Source organism: Sphaerodactylus townsendi, linkage group LG05 (genome assembly GCF_021028975.2).
Source record: "Sphaerodactylus townsendi isolate TG3544 linkage group LG05, MPM_Stown_v2.3, whole genome shotgun sequence".
Classification (NCBI taxonomy): domain Eukaryota; kingdom Metazoa; phylum Chordata; class Lepidosauria; order Squamata; family Sphaerodactylidae; genus Sphaerodactylus; species Sphaerodactylus townsendi.
This window is the reverse complement of record NC_059429.1, coordinates 95071301-95084932: the sequence shown is the minus strand read 5'-3', so window position 1 is coordinate 95084932 and position 13632 is coordinate 95071301. Positions and strand designations below refer to the sequence as shown.

General features: G+C 38.9%; 1 protein-coding gene across 7 annotated transcripts in view; it reads right to left on the bottom strand.

Annotated features, from left to right (window-relative positions):
- Positions 1-13632, bottom strand: part of MAGI3 (membrane associated guanylate kinase, WW and PDZ domain containing 3) — a 204678-nt gene that overhangs the window by 5689 nt on the left and 185357 nt on the right. For 2 of the 7 annotated variants that reach the window (XM_048498947.1, XM_048498948.1), the window contains exons 19-21: positions 12183-12326; positions 7925-7969; positions 5636-5774 (exon numbers count right to left, since the gene is read on the bottom strand). In XM_048498947.1, the coding sequence (XP_048354904.1) occupies positions 5636-5774; positions 7925-7969; positions 12183-12326 (328 nt within the window). Of the gene's footprint in view, positions 1-2505; positions 2595-5635; positions 5775-7924; positions 7970-12182; positions 12327-13632 lie in introns of all 7 variants that reach the window. The other 5 variants (XM_048498951.1, XM_048498953.1, XM_048498949.1 and 2 more) reach the window with 3 other exon arrangements.

Genomic DNA, 13632 nt, shown 5'->3' with positions numbered 1-13632 from the left:
TAAGAGACTATATGGACTGCAACATGCCGAAGGGAGAGGAGTGATGCATTCCCATCTCTCTTATGGATTCCGGCGGCATAAGTGATTAGGAACCTTCTCCATTATATTATCTATATACAATTTTTAAAAAGTTTTTCAGTTTGTGTTGTTTATAGGTGTTGTAGTAATAAGATTCCTTGTAGAGTGTATACATTTTTTCTAAAATACTTACTCTAAAGTTGTTGGCAGTGTCACCAGCCAGTGAAATCCTTCAGAGCTTGAAAAGGAAACTGACCAAGAGCATCAGAATCTAACTAGAGAAGCCAGTAAGTTCTGTTCTCCATTCTCCTTTGGAATCCATCCCAAGATAGCTTGAATGGCGAAGTATTTAATCCAATAGAGCCCAATCAGCGCCAAGGTTTTAAACATGCAAGATGTAATCTATTACCATCAGCTTTGTTGCAAGAGAAACAGTTGAAAATTCGCCATCATGAGAGAATTTGAATATGTACCATGAACTGTATAGAATCACTTGAGCAGGTGCTTTTTGTACTGCCCCCTTTATGAGGCAACCAGACTAAATCTTTTGCAACTAGTTCTGACAAAGAAAAAAAGTTTGTCGGACCAACAAAAAATCCCACACTTGTTGAATAATTATGTCGAAACTATAACCGAGACAACAGTCAAATTTCTCCGTCTTCCCATTGAGATGCGTTTACAAATGCAGAGTAAGACTAGTACTAGTACTATAGTCGGTTGTCAAGATCTATTACATTATACATGGAAACTGGGGGTTTGTGTTTATCTTATGTTGATATGTCAATGAAGGTTGACCTATCTTGACTGGCATTTGGCTGTGATCTCTGCTTCTCAGTTTTTCATCCATGGGTGTTTGCTATTTTTTCAATTTGTATCAACATAGTTTTCTGGGGCTTGTTCAACTTTATCTTCCAGTTCAATCATCAGTCCCTGAAGGACTCTGCAGCTTGTCCTCACCCAACTCATGAGCAAGATCTACAAATCACTGGATTCCTCCTTCAAGTGGCCTTTTTTGTTACCAACAGTACTGTCAAGAAGGCTATCTGAACATTGTGCCTTATGAGCTGGCCCTTCTTATATGAGGTTCAACAAGGAGAAGGTTGCTGTTCGTCCAGATATTTCTTTCTGCTGAAGGTGGCATTAGTTTTCATTTTATTTAGAACATAGAGTGTGCATTGCAGTCCTTGGATGTGATGATGGCCATGACCTTGTGCATCTGAAAGACAGCTGCTCTGGAACAACATACATACCACTTTTTATGATGCCTGAATCCCAAAAAAGGACAGTGTACCTCTTCACAGAGGTTCAGTCACTGGATCTCTCAGATCATCAAACTGCGCTATGAGCTGGATCATAAGCCAGTTCCAAGGATAATTCAAGCTCACTCTGCAAGGGCTGCTGGCTATATCTGCAACTCTCAGCAGAAGGATTCCAGTTCCTGAGCAATGCAGAGCCATCACCTTGTCCAAGTCTTGCACTTTCGGGACGTACTACATTCTAGATGTAGGACAGATGGACACTTCAGCTAAGCTGTCCTCACTGTTTTACTGAAGCACTTGTACTCACCTCCAGGTTAGTCAGCTTAAACCCATCAGTATGATGTAGAGAGACCATGAAGGAAAGGCATCCTGCTTACCAATAATCCGTGTTTTTTGATGGTGCTCTGTGAAATCACACAACCAGCCCACCTTCCTTGTGACAGGAGTCTTTAACTTGCACTCTTATCTTTTGGAAAGAACTAAGCAGGGAGACATGACTCCTCATGCTTGGGCACGTGTAGCTGAAACCACATCTAAGAGGAGAGGTTTTTCATGCTTAAATGCTATTTCTAGAAGTTTCAAAACTGAGCTTCTGCCCAAGTGCCAAGTATAAATGCACAAAGAACCACCTGCACAAGTGCTATAAGTAGGGGACCTATTGTTTTTATTGTAATTCTTGGGCCTACATTGCTTGACCTATCATCAATCTAGCTTCCAACTCTATAAACCCCTGCTAATGCAGAGCCAATCCAGCCTCAAAGGGAAGTGAGCAGCTCAGCTAAGTAAAGAAGAGCTGCCAAACACAACTAACAGCTGCAGTCCCTTTCTATTTGATGGATGGGAAGATGGGTATGGTACGCACACTCCCACAGACTTTTGGGAGAGAGTCAGCCTCTTGGAAAACTGCTGTATGTTTTGCAGAAGATGCTAGAAAGAAGACAGTTGTCATTATCGGGTTTCTTGAGGTTTGTAAGGAAATTACAGTTTAATAACCAATTTTCTTATAAGATGTTCTGTAATACGACTGCTGTTGGCACAAAGAAGGGCTTGTGGGAATATGTAGTCCTCAGCTGAAGTGGTGAGTGGCTTCTAAAGCAGGTTCTTTTGCATTTGTCATAGGCTACCCTACTGCAATTCATGCCAAAAAAGAAAACTGAAAACAGGAGAGTGAAAAACTTATTATTTAAAGCAAATAAAAAGAGGTCAATCACAAGACATGCAGATTTACCAAGTCTTTAAGGAAAGACCAAGAAAAGCACTGAAAGCTTTAATGCTGCTCAGGTTTCACGTAGGAGCACAAACTGGAAGGAGCCAAACCTGAGGGAGGAAGAGAAAAAGCCCAGGACTATATACCAAATCACAGCACACAGTTAGCAAAAGATTTCATTAGAAATGTATGATTCACAAGCAGAGGGCAAGAGCTGGTATAGTGTGAGTACAGAAAAACCCTCTTCTCCGTAATACCTTAACAGATATCTGGGTAACATGGGGAAGGGAATTTCCCTGGTTGCTGCCAGCTTTTTAATTAGGTTAGCAGTTGACTAGGTTGGTTCTGTTTTCAGTAACAAAAATGGTCTTACAAAATTATTAGAATTATAGGCGACAGAACAATTCTGCTGCACTAGGCAGTGATCTTTTTTCTAGCTGTTTTAGCTATGCCAATGTGGGAGAAGAGAGCTGATGCTACTTATTCCAAGGAGCACAGCATGGGAGCTCATAGAGGCATACTCCTGTATCACTGAGCTAATAGCACATTATCTAACCATTTCAAGAAGTGTTCCACCATGGCCGCATCTCCTTCCATTAAGATTAGAGCCATGTATGACATCCCTAAATATTCAGATCTTTTGTTTTCTTTTCATTATCTTCCTCCTTTACTATTTCCCTTCAATAGTACATACATAGAATTCTCAGGGGTTCTGAACGTTCTAGTTTTTGAAACAATTTGAACATCTTGCTGTCACAGATAAATACAATTTGCCTTTTCACTGTTACATTTGACCACATATGTGAGACAAATATACCATATGCAATCCTCCACTTCACCCAACTGTCACTTCTGAAAGGGGAAACACATAAATTATCAACCTTGGATGATTTACTGGTTGTCCCTTTCAGAAGAGAAGGTGATTGTGAGAACTGGAAGGATCATGTAAAACATTTTTATTCCATATGAGTGGTCACAGTGCCAGGGACATAACAACTAAGAAGGTCCTAGTCACTCTCACAAAAACTAGATTAGAAGGAATGAGGGTTTGTTTGTTTTTTGCTCTGAGAGCACATACCGATCCAAAGCAGTTTCCCCAGTACACTTAAAACTGGGATTTTCTATTGTTCCTGATTTTAAGCTCTTTACTTGAAGCCAAATCAGAGTTCTTATAGGCATTTCCAATAATTTCTAGACTTGCCTTCTTGCTTGCAAAAGCTACCAGTCACAAATCAGAATTGCTTATTACTTCATGATCAAATCATCACTGCTTTGAAAAGTATGTTAGAAATTTTTATTCAGCAAGCAAAGAAAAATGCTAATATATTTTATATTTGAAATAATACATGGAACTAATGTTAACTAATTCATTACTAGCTAAAGATGGTACAGAGTAAAACCTAATGAGATACTACTTGCTCGCATAGTTACTTTATGAAACAGCACTGTCTACCAAAAATTAGTTTTGAAAGGATTATCAATTATCTATGCTGCTTCTCCTAGGGAAAGGCTGGGTAACCAAGATCTGGTAAGAATATAAGAACCTGCCTTTTTAAAGTGCCATAGAAAAAGTTACATGCATAACTTTTATGTGTACATGCCACAAGACTACTTCTGAAATTTACCAAGAGAATAGGAAACTGTGTGAAAAAGCTATACATTTATATTTTTAAGGGAACTTTGCACTAGAAAATAAAAAAAATGTTTAAGAGCACCTGGAAGAACATATCCCACTGGCTTTTTCATTATTTGTACGTACTATTTGCTTTACTGACAAGACAGAGGACTGCCCTCAAGCTCCTGAAGTCAATACATGTCAAGACTCTGGTGGATTTTAAGGTTTTCACAATCACCTCTTCAAAATGGAACAGGAAGTAGGACTTGCTATGAAACTTACTTCTCTGTTGGGAAGGCTGTGAGAAGAAAGTTAGCTACTCTTTGCTTTCAGAAGACAGGACCAACACACTTGATGTGGTCTTCTAATCTTTACTATCCACAAGCAAAGGAAGAAAAGTAAGGGAGAAAAAAATAAGACTATAATTGGAGAAAATAATCAAGAAATGGCCAAACTATGTACAAGTCCAGGCAGTTGTAAGATCGGCACCTCTATAGGTTCTAGGCTCAGCAGATGATGAAGAGAACTTTAAGGCAGATCAGACTTCTATTTTTCTTTCAGTATTAGAAATCAATTAGAATAATTTAAAAGAGCAATACCAATATCTTTGGGGTAGATAAGTCAACTTGCTGTCCCCATTTTACAGAGTCCAACGGAGTACTATCCACCTAAGAAAGCTTCTGCTAAGGGCAGTTTATCAGTCTCACAATGTCTTAGAAAAATGGACACACATGTATCTGAAGCTGCTATTCATGTGTGTTTGGAGAGGGTACTTCCTGCTGTGGTCTGATTCTATATGCCAGGATAGATCCTGGGAAATCTACAGTGGTACACTGGTGGATCAGAACACATTCTTGCATTGTGATGCACACCCAGAAGACATATGTCTAATTGCCTCATTCATTTTTCCTAGGGCAGTCATTCAAGGATAAACCTTTAGGAGCACTGTCAAAGAAAGAACTGATTTTAGTAAAGGATGAGGGATCTGACTTAGAGAACAGAAACTACTTTGAGAGCAATACAAATCAAAGTTGGAGTCATCGCTAGAAAGAAAACATTTGGCTTGAATTTTTTTTTGAAAGGAAGGAAATCAGTGCATAAGAATGGAACTTACGAGGTTCCTCAGCAAGATCTTTTGGTTACAGAGCACTTAAAGAGGTAGGGGAAACCCATCATGCATCACTGTTTATCTTGAGGATGTCAACTGAAAATGGCTGGTATGAATAAGAGCTCAAAATTGCCTATACTGAGCCTTGTAGATGTACCAGTTTGCCTTAATTATGGCAGAAAAGAATGTAGGGAGCAGATAGATATTCCAGGGGCTATCAGAACAGAACAGGGGAGCATAGGAATGTCTAAATGCAGAGCTGAAACTTAGCAGTCAGATTCCTGGATCTACTTCCCAAGAGGGAGATAAAGTTGACCAGTTCCTCACTCCTGTCTTAATAATGAAGAATAGCAGTACTGACAATATGAAATGCAGGTAAATATGAATTCCCTCTCTCTGTAGTCAAGTCAGTAGTTCCAGCATCTTACCGTGATCTGGTATTAAGCCAGTTCCTGGTCGCAAAAGGAGGAGAACTTTATTTCCTCCAGACTGAATCAATTCAATGGCTCTTGTATGGGTGATTCCTTGGGTTGGTTCCCCATTGATTTCAACAATCTGGTCACCAACCTGAGGAGAGAAAAGCACCAAAATTAAGTTGCAAAGTAATTCAAGCACCTGCTCTTTATGAGGAATACTTTAGCTCCTTATTTCTTTTAAAACATCCCCCCCCCACCCCCGCACGCACTATATTACAGGTTGTGCACCTTTCGGCAATTCCTTTGGCTCCACCCCATGACATAATCAAAAGTTACGAAAATAGCATAAAGAGTTACATTCAGAAGCCTCAGACAGGATTTAAATATTACAAAATCACTATCAATTACAGATAGTATCTTTTCTATGCATAAAAACTGACCTCCATATCAATTTAATATGTCAAGTATAACTTGAGAAGTTTTTTTGAAAGCCATCAACTTCATTATAATTATTAATTCACAAACTTTTGGAAGTCCTTCTGTTCTTGTTCTGATAGAACTGTTCTGACCTTCATGTTATCTAACATACATAAACTTAGCAACCAGAATTATTAATAATGGCCAACAGGAACAAAGGTTTGTATAATGAATGCCTGATATTTTCTGATTGCATGCAGATATCATAAAAATAAAATTTCTTTATCTGGAGTGCTGTTTTAATGTCCCTCCTTTTTGGGGTTTACTGGAAAGTAACGTGTATTCGGTGGATAGTTGTGGATTAATGGGCTAAGAATGACTGAACTAGCTTTTCAAGTGTAACTTTTCTAGCATTTATTTCCTTTCTTGCAAAAAGGTGAAAATATGAATATACTACAGTTGCCAACTCTGGGTTGGAAAATTGTTAGAGATTTGGGGTCTAAAATGAATATGCCTCTCCATACAGAGGTCAATAGTGATGTTTTGGCATTGTTTTACTGCTCCTGATATTCCATATTCAATAACGTAATAAGAACAAAATAATTCCTTTTCATAATAGAACTCTTTTAAGTCTAGTAAAGAGTTACTATTGTATACCTGATCTACCATAATTATTGTTTTATCACCATAATCTCAAATCCAATCTTAGATTGCCTTTAGTTTGGCAGTATGATAATGCACCAAAACACTAAATATATCTTTAGCTACACCTTCTTTTATCAAACACCTAACATCATCATAATATTTGATCGGCCACCCCTCCCCTTTCGCAGACAACAACACACATACAATGTAAATAACAGTAATATCATAACATCAGTAAAACCCAAAAATGCATCAATAAAACCAGGAAAATACAAACAATACAACAATCCAGATGGCGCTTGACAATTCTAGGAGACAATAAAAACCTACCACACCGTGAGGGGAAAGATAGGGGAAGCCTGGGTGGTAGCCAGAGCTGCCTCAACCATCTGCCTGGCAGAACACCTCTGTCATGCAGGCCCTGTTCTAAGCTGGACAGGCCACTGGTCTCTTCAGACACAGCATTCCATCAGGCTGGGGCCAGAACTAAAAAGGCCCTAGCCCTGGCTGAGGCAAGCCAGACTTCCTTGTGGCTAGGGATCATCGGTAAGTAAGCATTTGATGATCAAAGTGCTCTTTGAGGGATGAACCAGGAGAGGCAGTCCTGTATGTACGCAGGCCCCAAACCGTTTAGGGCTTTGTACATTAGTACAAAGATCTTGAAATAAACATATGTTGGACCTACCACACTACCTGCTGCCCAAAAGCATGCTTATTCTTCTATCACCTAACATGCAGCACCGACTCCTAGAGCTGATCCAATATGTAGAGACTTCAAAATGGCTCTACTTCCTGTGACCAGTCATGTAGACCTGCAGTAACTATGATACTAGCAAGCAAGAAGAACCTGTATGACATTTCACATACTCTGCAGCTTATTTAAGCTGGATGATTGCTCATGCAATACTAGTATGTGTGCAATGTTAGTACATCAGTACAAAATGAGCATGGGCTATCTGATCTCTGGGGTGATAACACTGCATCTCTAGCAGCTGAAAGGTATAGTTTGAGCAAGAAGCTGGGCATACACAACATTGCCCAGTAAATGCTTTCCTATCAGCACCATGCTTAAATAATATGGATGCTGATGGGTATTGTTGACCATTACTAGCTATTGACATGTTCTGTTCTGGAATTTCTTATGTATTTTAAATATTTGTTTCTTCAAGTATTATACTGAATGATCTTGAACAGGGAAGCAAATTAAAGTGAAAAATGGGAGAATGAGAGAACAAATACCCGTTCTGAAGGTCTGACAGAGCTGGATTGTGGAGATGTCTCCTTCTGAAAGGATTTGGTGCAAAAGAAATAAGGAAGAGTCATAACATTTTTAGGAATGCTGAAAAAGACTAGATGCTTCCAAGATGAGCGAGAAGGAGTGGGTGGAATGGAAAAGGGGGTTGAATTGGGATCTTTCTCTTGTGAGCCCAGTGGGTATTTACAGTTTCAGGCATTTTCTAAGTACAGAACAATGCATGCTGATACCAACTCTTGCCTGACTAGTAATGAAACTGCCTTTTGGGGGTGGGGTAGGAGTAGAATGTCAAGGAAAATGAACATATAACCCAAGGATTATGTGTGTGGTTGCAGTTAAGTAGATTTACCACAAGAGGTCACCATTACATACTATCTGCAGTTGTCTAGAATTGTGTGTTATATAATGCCTTGCTAGTATAAATTTTACATGGTGCTATGTTAGTCTGATACACCAGGTATGAAGGGGATGGAAGAGATAGCATGTAAAACATGGGACAAAGTGGAGGTTTCAACCCAGTTATATGAAGCAGTTTCTGTGTTTGAGAACGGGGACAGTTTACAAAGCTTTACAATACTCCCTCTTCAGCTATTTAATGTGAGGTTGAAAAGACTATGAAATACTAGAAGAGTCCGTTTCAGTGAACACATTCATTTAGGTGGAAAAATTCTACACTGACTGAGAAATAGTATAGGACAGCTTTTGTGGTTCAGATCAGTATCTGGTTTCAGGTTTCATTATCTTAATTACCTTAAAGCCAGTTAGAGACAAATGCCGTCATTCTCTCAGATCACTGCAATAAAAACACTGTAGTAGCAATGCATCACAGGTTACTCAGCTGCACAAAGGCTTCTGCAACAAAAATTTGGTGCTACCTACTATTAACTCTTAAAAATCCTTAGAGATACAATTTTGAACTTTACAAAAACATTCCTGAATAAATTACATTGCAGTAATAACGATCCCATAGAAAAACAAATTTCTACCAGTCAGTTCTACATAGATTTCTGCCAGTCAGTTCAGTGTGCACTTTTTAAATACTCTGAAAAATAGCCTGGTCAAATCTTAGCAAGCCAGGGCAATACACTGCAGGTAAACCAATGAGCAACGCCTTCATTTTGCTTAAAGAGAATCAGGTGACCAACGGTGCAGCACTGTATCCGTGGTGATTATGGAAAAGGGGTAGGCTGGAGAGCGGTGGGGGTTTCTGATGCAAATATGAAATACTGCATAGGATGCTCAACTTTAAATTGTGACCAAATCCAGTTCCAACATGGATATTTAGCTTCTATTTCTTGTCTATACAACAGTGCACATAAGAACAGGGTCTGCCTTCTTTACAGGGGTTTTATAAAAATTAAAAAGTTAAAATGTTATGAGCATTAGAAACTAAATGAATGTTTTTATTATACTTTTGGAAGCCAGACCCATTTCTAAGTTTGAGGAATACCCAGTTTTAAAGGTATAAAGATGCCATATTTACAACAGGAGACTGTAATGCATGGAACCCCAAAAGCAAGTTACATATTCTCTCTCCAAAGCAGATGTAGCAGACTGAACTTACCATTATGTGAGCACATACAACTTAAAAAATGCTGTTAAGTCTCAGGTGACTTTTGGCGACCCCACAGGGTTTTAAAGGTAAGAGACAGTCGGGGTGGTGGGGGTGGTGGTTACTATTGCCTGTTTCTGCATAGCAACCCTGGACTTCCTTGGTGGTTTCCCAGCCATGTACTAGCCAGTGCTGACCCGGCTTAGCTTCTGAGAACTGATTAGATCAGGCCAGCTTAAGCTACTCAAATCAGGGCATATATGACTACAGAGGAGTATAACTGGAACAGAAAAAGCTCTATTGCTTGCCTTGTCCCTATTAAGCCATTCTGCCCCAAGGCATCATTTTAAATACTATTACTGTGAAAGGGCTTGCATGAATGTAGCTTAAAATGGATAGTACATGGAAATCTATGAATACATCCAACATACTTCTGGAGTGCATTGCCAAATATAACATGCAGCACCCATCTGAAATATCTGCAGGCATACATATACTCACTAGTAGTAAGAAAACCCATGCTGGTTGACCCAGAGAAAATACATATACTTTTGCCTTCAGTAGCACTGCCAGAGTCATGCTACTTGAGTGACCCGGCAGCAGCAATCATACCAGTAAAGGCTCATTCATCTGTCATCCAATGGGACTTATGTCAATGCTGTGCGGCTGTCTACATACGACAAATAAGTCAGTCTCTATCCAAGAGAATGTGAACACAGATCAGACAGCAGAAATGCTAAGTTTTGGAAGAAAGTGAAAGAATATTTCAGCTTCCAATACATTCTACAGTACACCTCAAATCACCGTACCTGAACAAAAAGACTTCAAAGGGAAATCCCAACATGAACTCAGCTAAAAAGTATTAGCAAATTTGATTTTATTCCATTTGGATGTAATTTAACACCTCTAATGGAAAATAAGTTCACGGTTCTGATTAACCTACCACAGCCAGAAACAGTCAGTAGCTGCTGCCATGAATGAATCATTGTGTTCTGATCCTGTACACATTTAGAGTCTGTACAGAAATATTATAGATTAACAGTTACCGCTCATATTTCAGTGGTATTTGGCTCACTGCTCACTTTTTTCTGTACCTGGCCCTGCAAACATATGTATGCATGTAGACATCCTCTCTCTCTCTCTCTCTCTCTCTCTCTCTCTCTCTCTCTCTCTCTCACACACACACACACACACATATACACACACAAAAGGTGGAATATACTCTTCATTTATCTGACAAAGCTACAATGTTATTCAAGTGCCACAAGACTGTTGTCTTTGTTGCAATGAACTGACACCTTTATCCCTCTGAAATTTGAGTGGTTGATTTCCAGTAGACAAGAGATCAGTTCCCAAGATGTGATTATAGTTTCCCTTTTTTATAATCAGCTGCCTGTTGTCATTTTCAAGAAGAAAGGTAGGAGATTGAATATATATATATATACTGTAATGATATTAAATGGTTGGAGAATGGCAAACTGCAAAAAATGAGTTGCTTTTCTGAGGCCCACAGGTTTTTTTTAAGAACCAAATTGCTACTTGTCATTGGTACAAGGGGAAAACAGAGAAGCAAAGAATCTAAATATATCCAGCAGGTGAACTCAAAAAACTTTACAACATCAAATCCTGGAAATGGAAGATTGACTCCTTTATGCTTCTGTGAAATTTCTCCATCCTTTCCCCTTAGCTGGGGAACTTTAGTTTACAAATATGAATGACAAGGATTCCATTGTAGATTCGCTTGAAAGGCAGAGGGAAGAAAATATTAGCAGTACTACTGGGGTGGTTTCATGCGATATATACTTAACAGATCCCATACCTAAATACCAAATGAACTTGAGGCCTTTTCTATTGACAAACAACAGAAATCACAAAAAGTTCACAGCTCTCCAAAGCACATGTCAGATAAGTAACAATGGCACTAAAAGGCATGAAATCAAGGACTTCAGAAGCACCTTGATCAGTTGTATAGGCAAGCTACAATAGCTTGCTACTTTCTATGAAAAGCTGGTCTGTTGATAATTACTGGAGATTTTTGAATTTGAAAGCTAACATCAAAGAGAGATGATCACTAAAACACTGTCAAACTTGTAAAACTCACAGCAGAGCTTATAGACACTGCTTGCAGACTAAAGGATACAAGATAATTTCAGAAAACATGTAAGTTCTATAATATAGCAATGGTGATATATTTTTATGTCATGAGTATTTGCATTGGGCATTGCTGGTATGGACAGAAGTCTCAAACAATTGTTTTTTCTATTCCTCATCTTACCCCTCTGGTATTAATCAGAAATTTTTCTTTTATTTATTTTGAAATGGTAAATTTGTGCCATAAACTAATTCACTTGAGATTTTGTCTTAAATCCATTTGCTAATTTATTTTTGAACAGGCCAAGTGTACTCCTTAACAATCCTGGAGATGTCTTTCCTGTTACTTGACAAATCCATCACAAAATCCCCCTCCCCTTTTGGCAAACTAGATCAGACTAATCCATGGATACATAATTCAATGTTGCAGCAAAGAGGAAATACCATGCAATTGGGTCACGAGTGATAAAACACTACTGACAAGAAATCTGGGACATACTCCAGCTGGTGTGGACATACTCTTCCCAACTACAGACACAGATGATTTGTTGATGGCTCTGGAATTACAAACTCTTGATGGTAAACTCTCAAAAACTCACATGAATTCTCCCATCTTTGATGGCTGCGCCATCTTCAGCTAGTCGGAGAATGAACAGCCCCATGTTATACTCCTTCCCTCCACGAAGGCTGAATCCAAAACCTCGAGGACCTCGCTCCAGCTCTACGGGATAACAGCCAGGATTCTATGTAGGAAACAAGAGGAGAGTGTGATTACTGTATTGTCGAAGGCTTTCACAGCCGGAATCACTGGGGTGCTGTGTGGTTTCCGGGCTGTATAGCAGTGTTCTAACGGCAGCGTCTCTCTAGGGAGAGAGATGCTGAGAGCTATCAACATGGCAGGCTGAAAACCACACAGCACCCCTGGTGATTACTCTATTCATCTCACCACATGCAGCCCTTTGCGAGAAACTGAGAGTGGGCTTACTATCTCCAGTCAGTGAAGTTTTGACAGCAGGATCAACCAGTTGCAGTTATTCACTTCTCCCCAGAATGAAAGCACTGGAAAAGAACGAAGCCTGAGGCTATCTCATGACTGCTCCCCAGGTACAATCTCAGGGAAAATATGCTGTCTGAACAGCGCCTCAATGAAATAGGAATAAAACATTGCTTATAAAATGAAAGAGGGCTTATTTCCAGAGACACCCCAGTTTTCCTTTGAGCTTAGAACCAGTTTAGAAAAAAAAAGTACATGAGAGTATAACATTAAGAAGAATTTAGGGAGCAGAGGGAGTGTGAATTTTATTTCTTCATAAAAAGGGGGCTGAAAATCACAACTGTATTGGGACTGCATATTGTAGGTGTAACATTTACAAGCCAGTTTATTGGAACAGCTGTACACCTGGGTCCAAGCACAACAGCAACACAGAGTATAGTTTAATACACTTTTTACATGTATTATATAAAAGTGATAATGCTTGTTTTACCATGGGATATGGTTCAATAGTTCTCTTTTGAGTATATCTTTATGAAAAAAACACATATTAACTTTTTAAAACTTAAAACCGCAATAGAAATTGCTAAACTGTTTGTTTGCTTAAGCCCTAAACCAAATCTAGTTGGGGGATTATTCAGATTGCTCTTTTAAATTTAAATAGACCAACAGATGTTCTTCCAAAAAGAATAAGTATTTGCCCTTTTCAGTTTCTTAAGACCTAAAGTACTCTCTCAAAGCTCTGTTGGTTAGAAGCTCTGAGCAATTGAACAGTGTTGCATTTACCTGTGTAATCTATCTATCTATCTATCTATCTATCTATCTATCTATCTATCTATCTATCTATCTATCTATCTATCTATCTATCTATCTATCTATCTATCTATCTATCTATCTATCTATCTATCTATCTACCTACCTATCTATCTACCTATCTATCTATCTATCTATCTACCTATCTATCCATCTATCTATCCATCTATCCATCTATCTATCCATCTATCCATCTATCTATCTATCAGTCTTATAGACCGCCCAACCCCCAAAGGGCTCTGGGC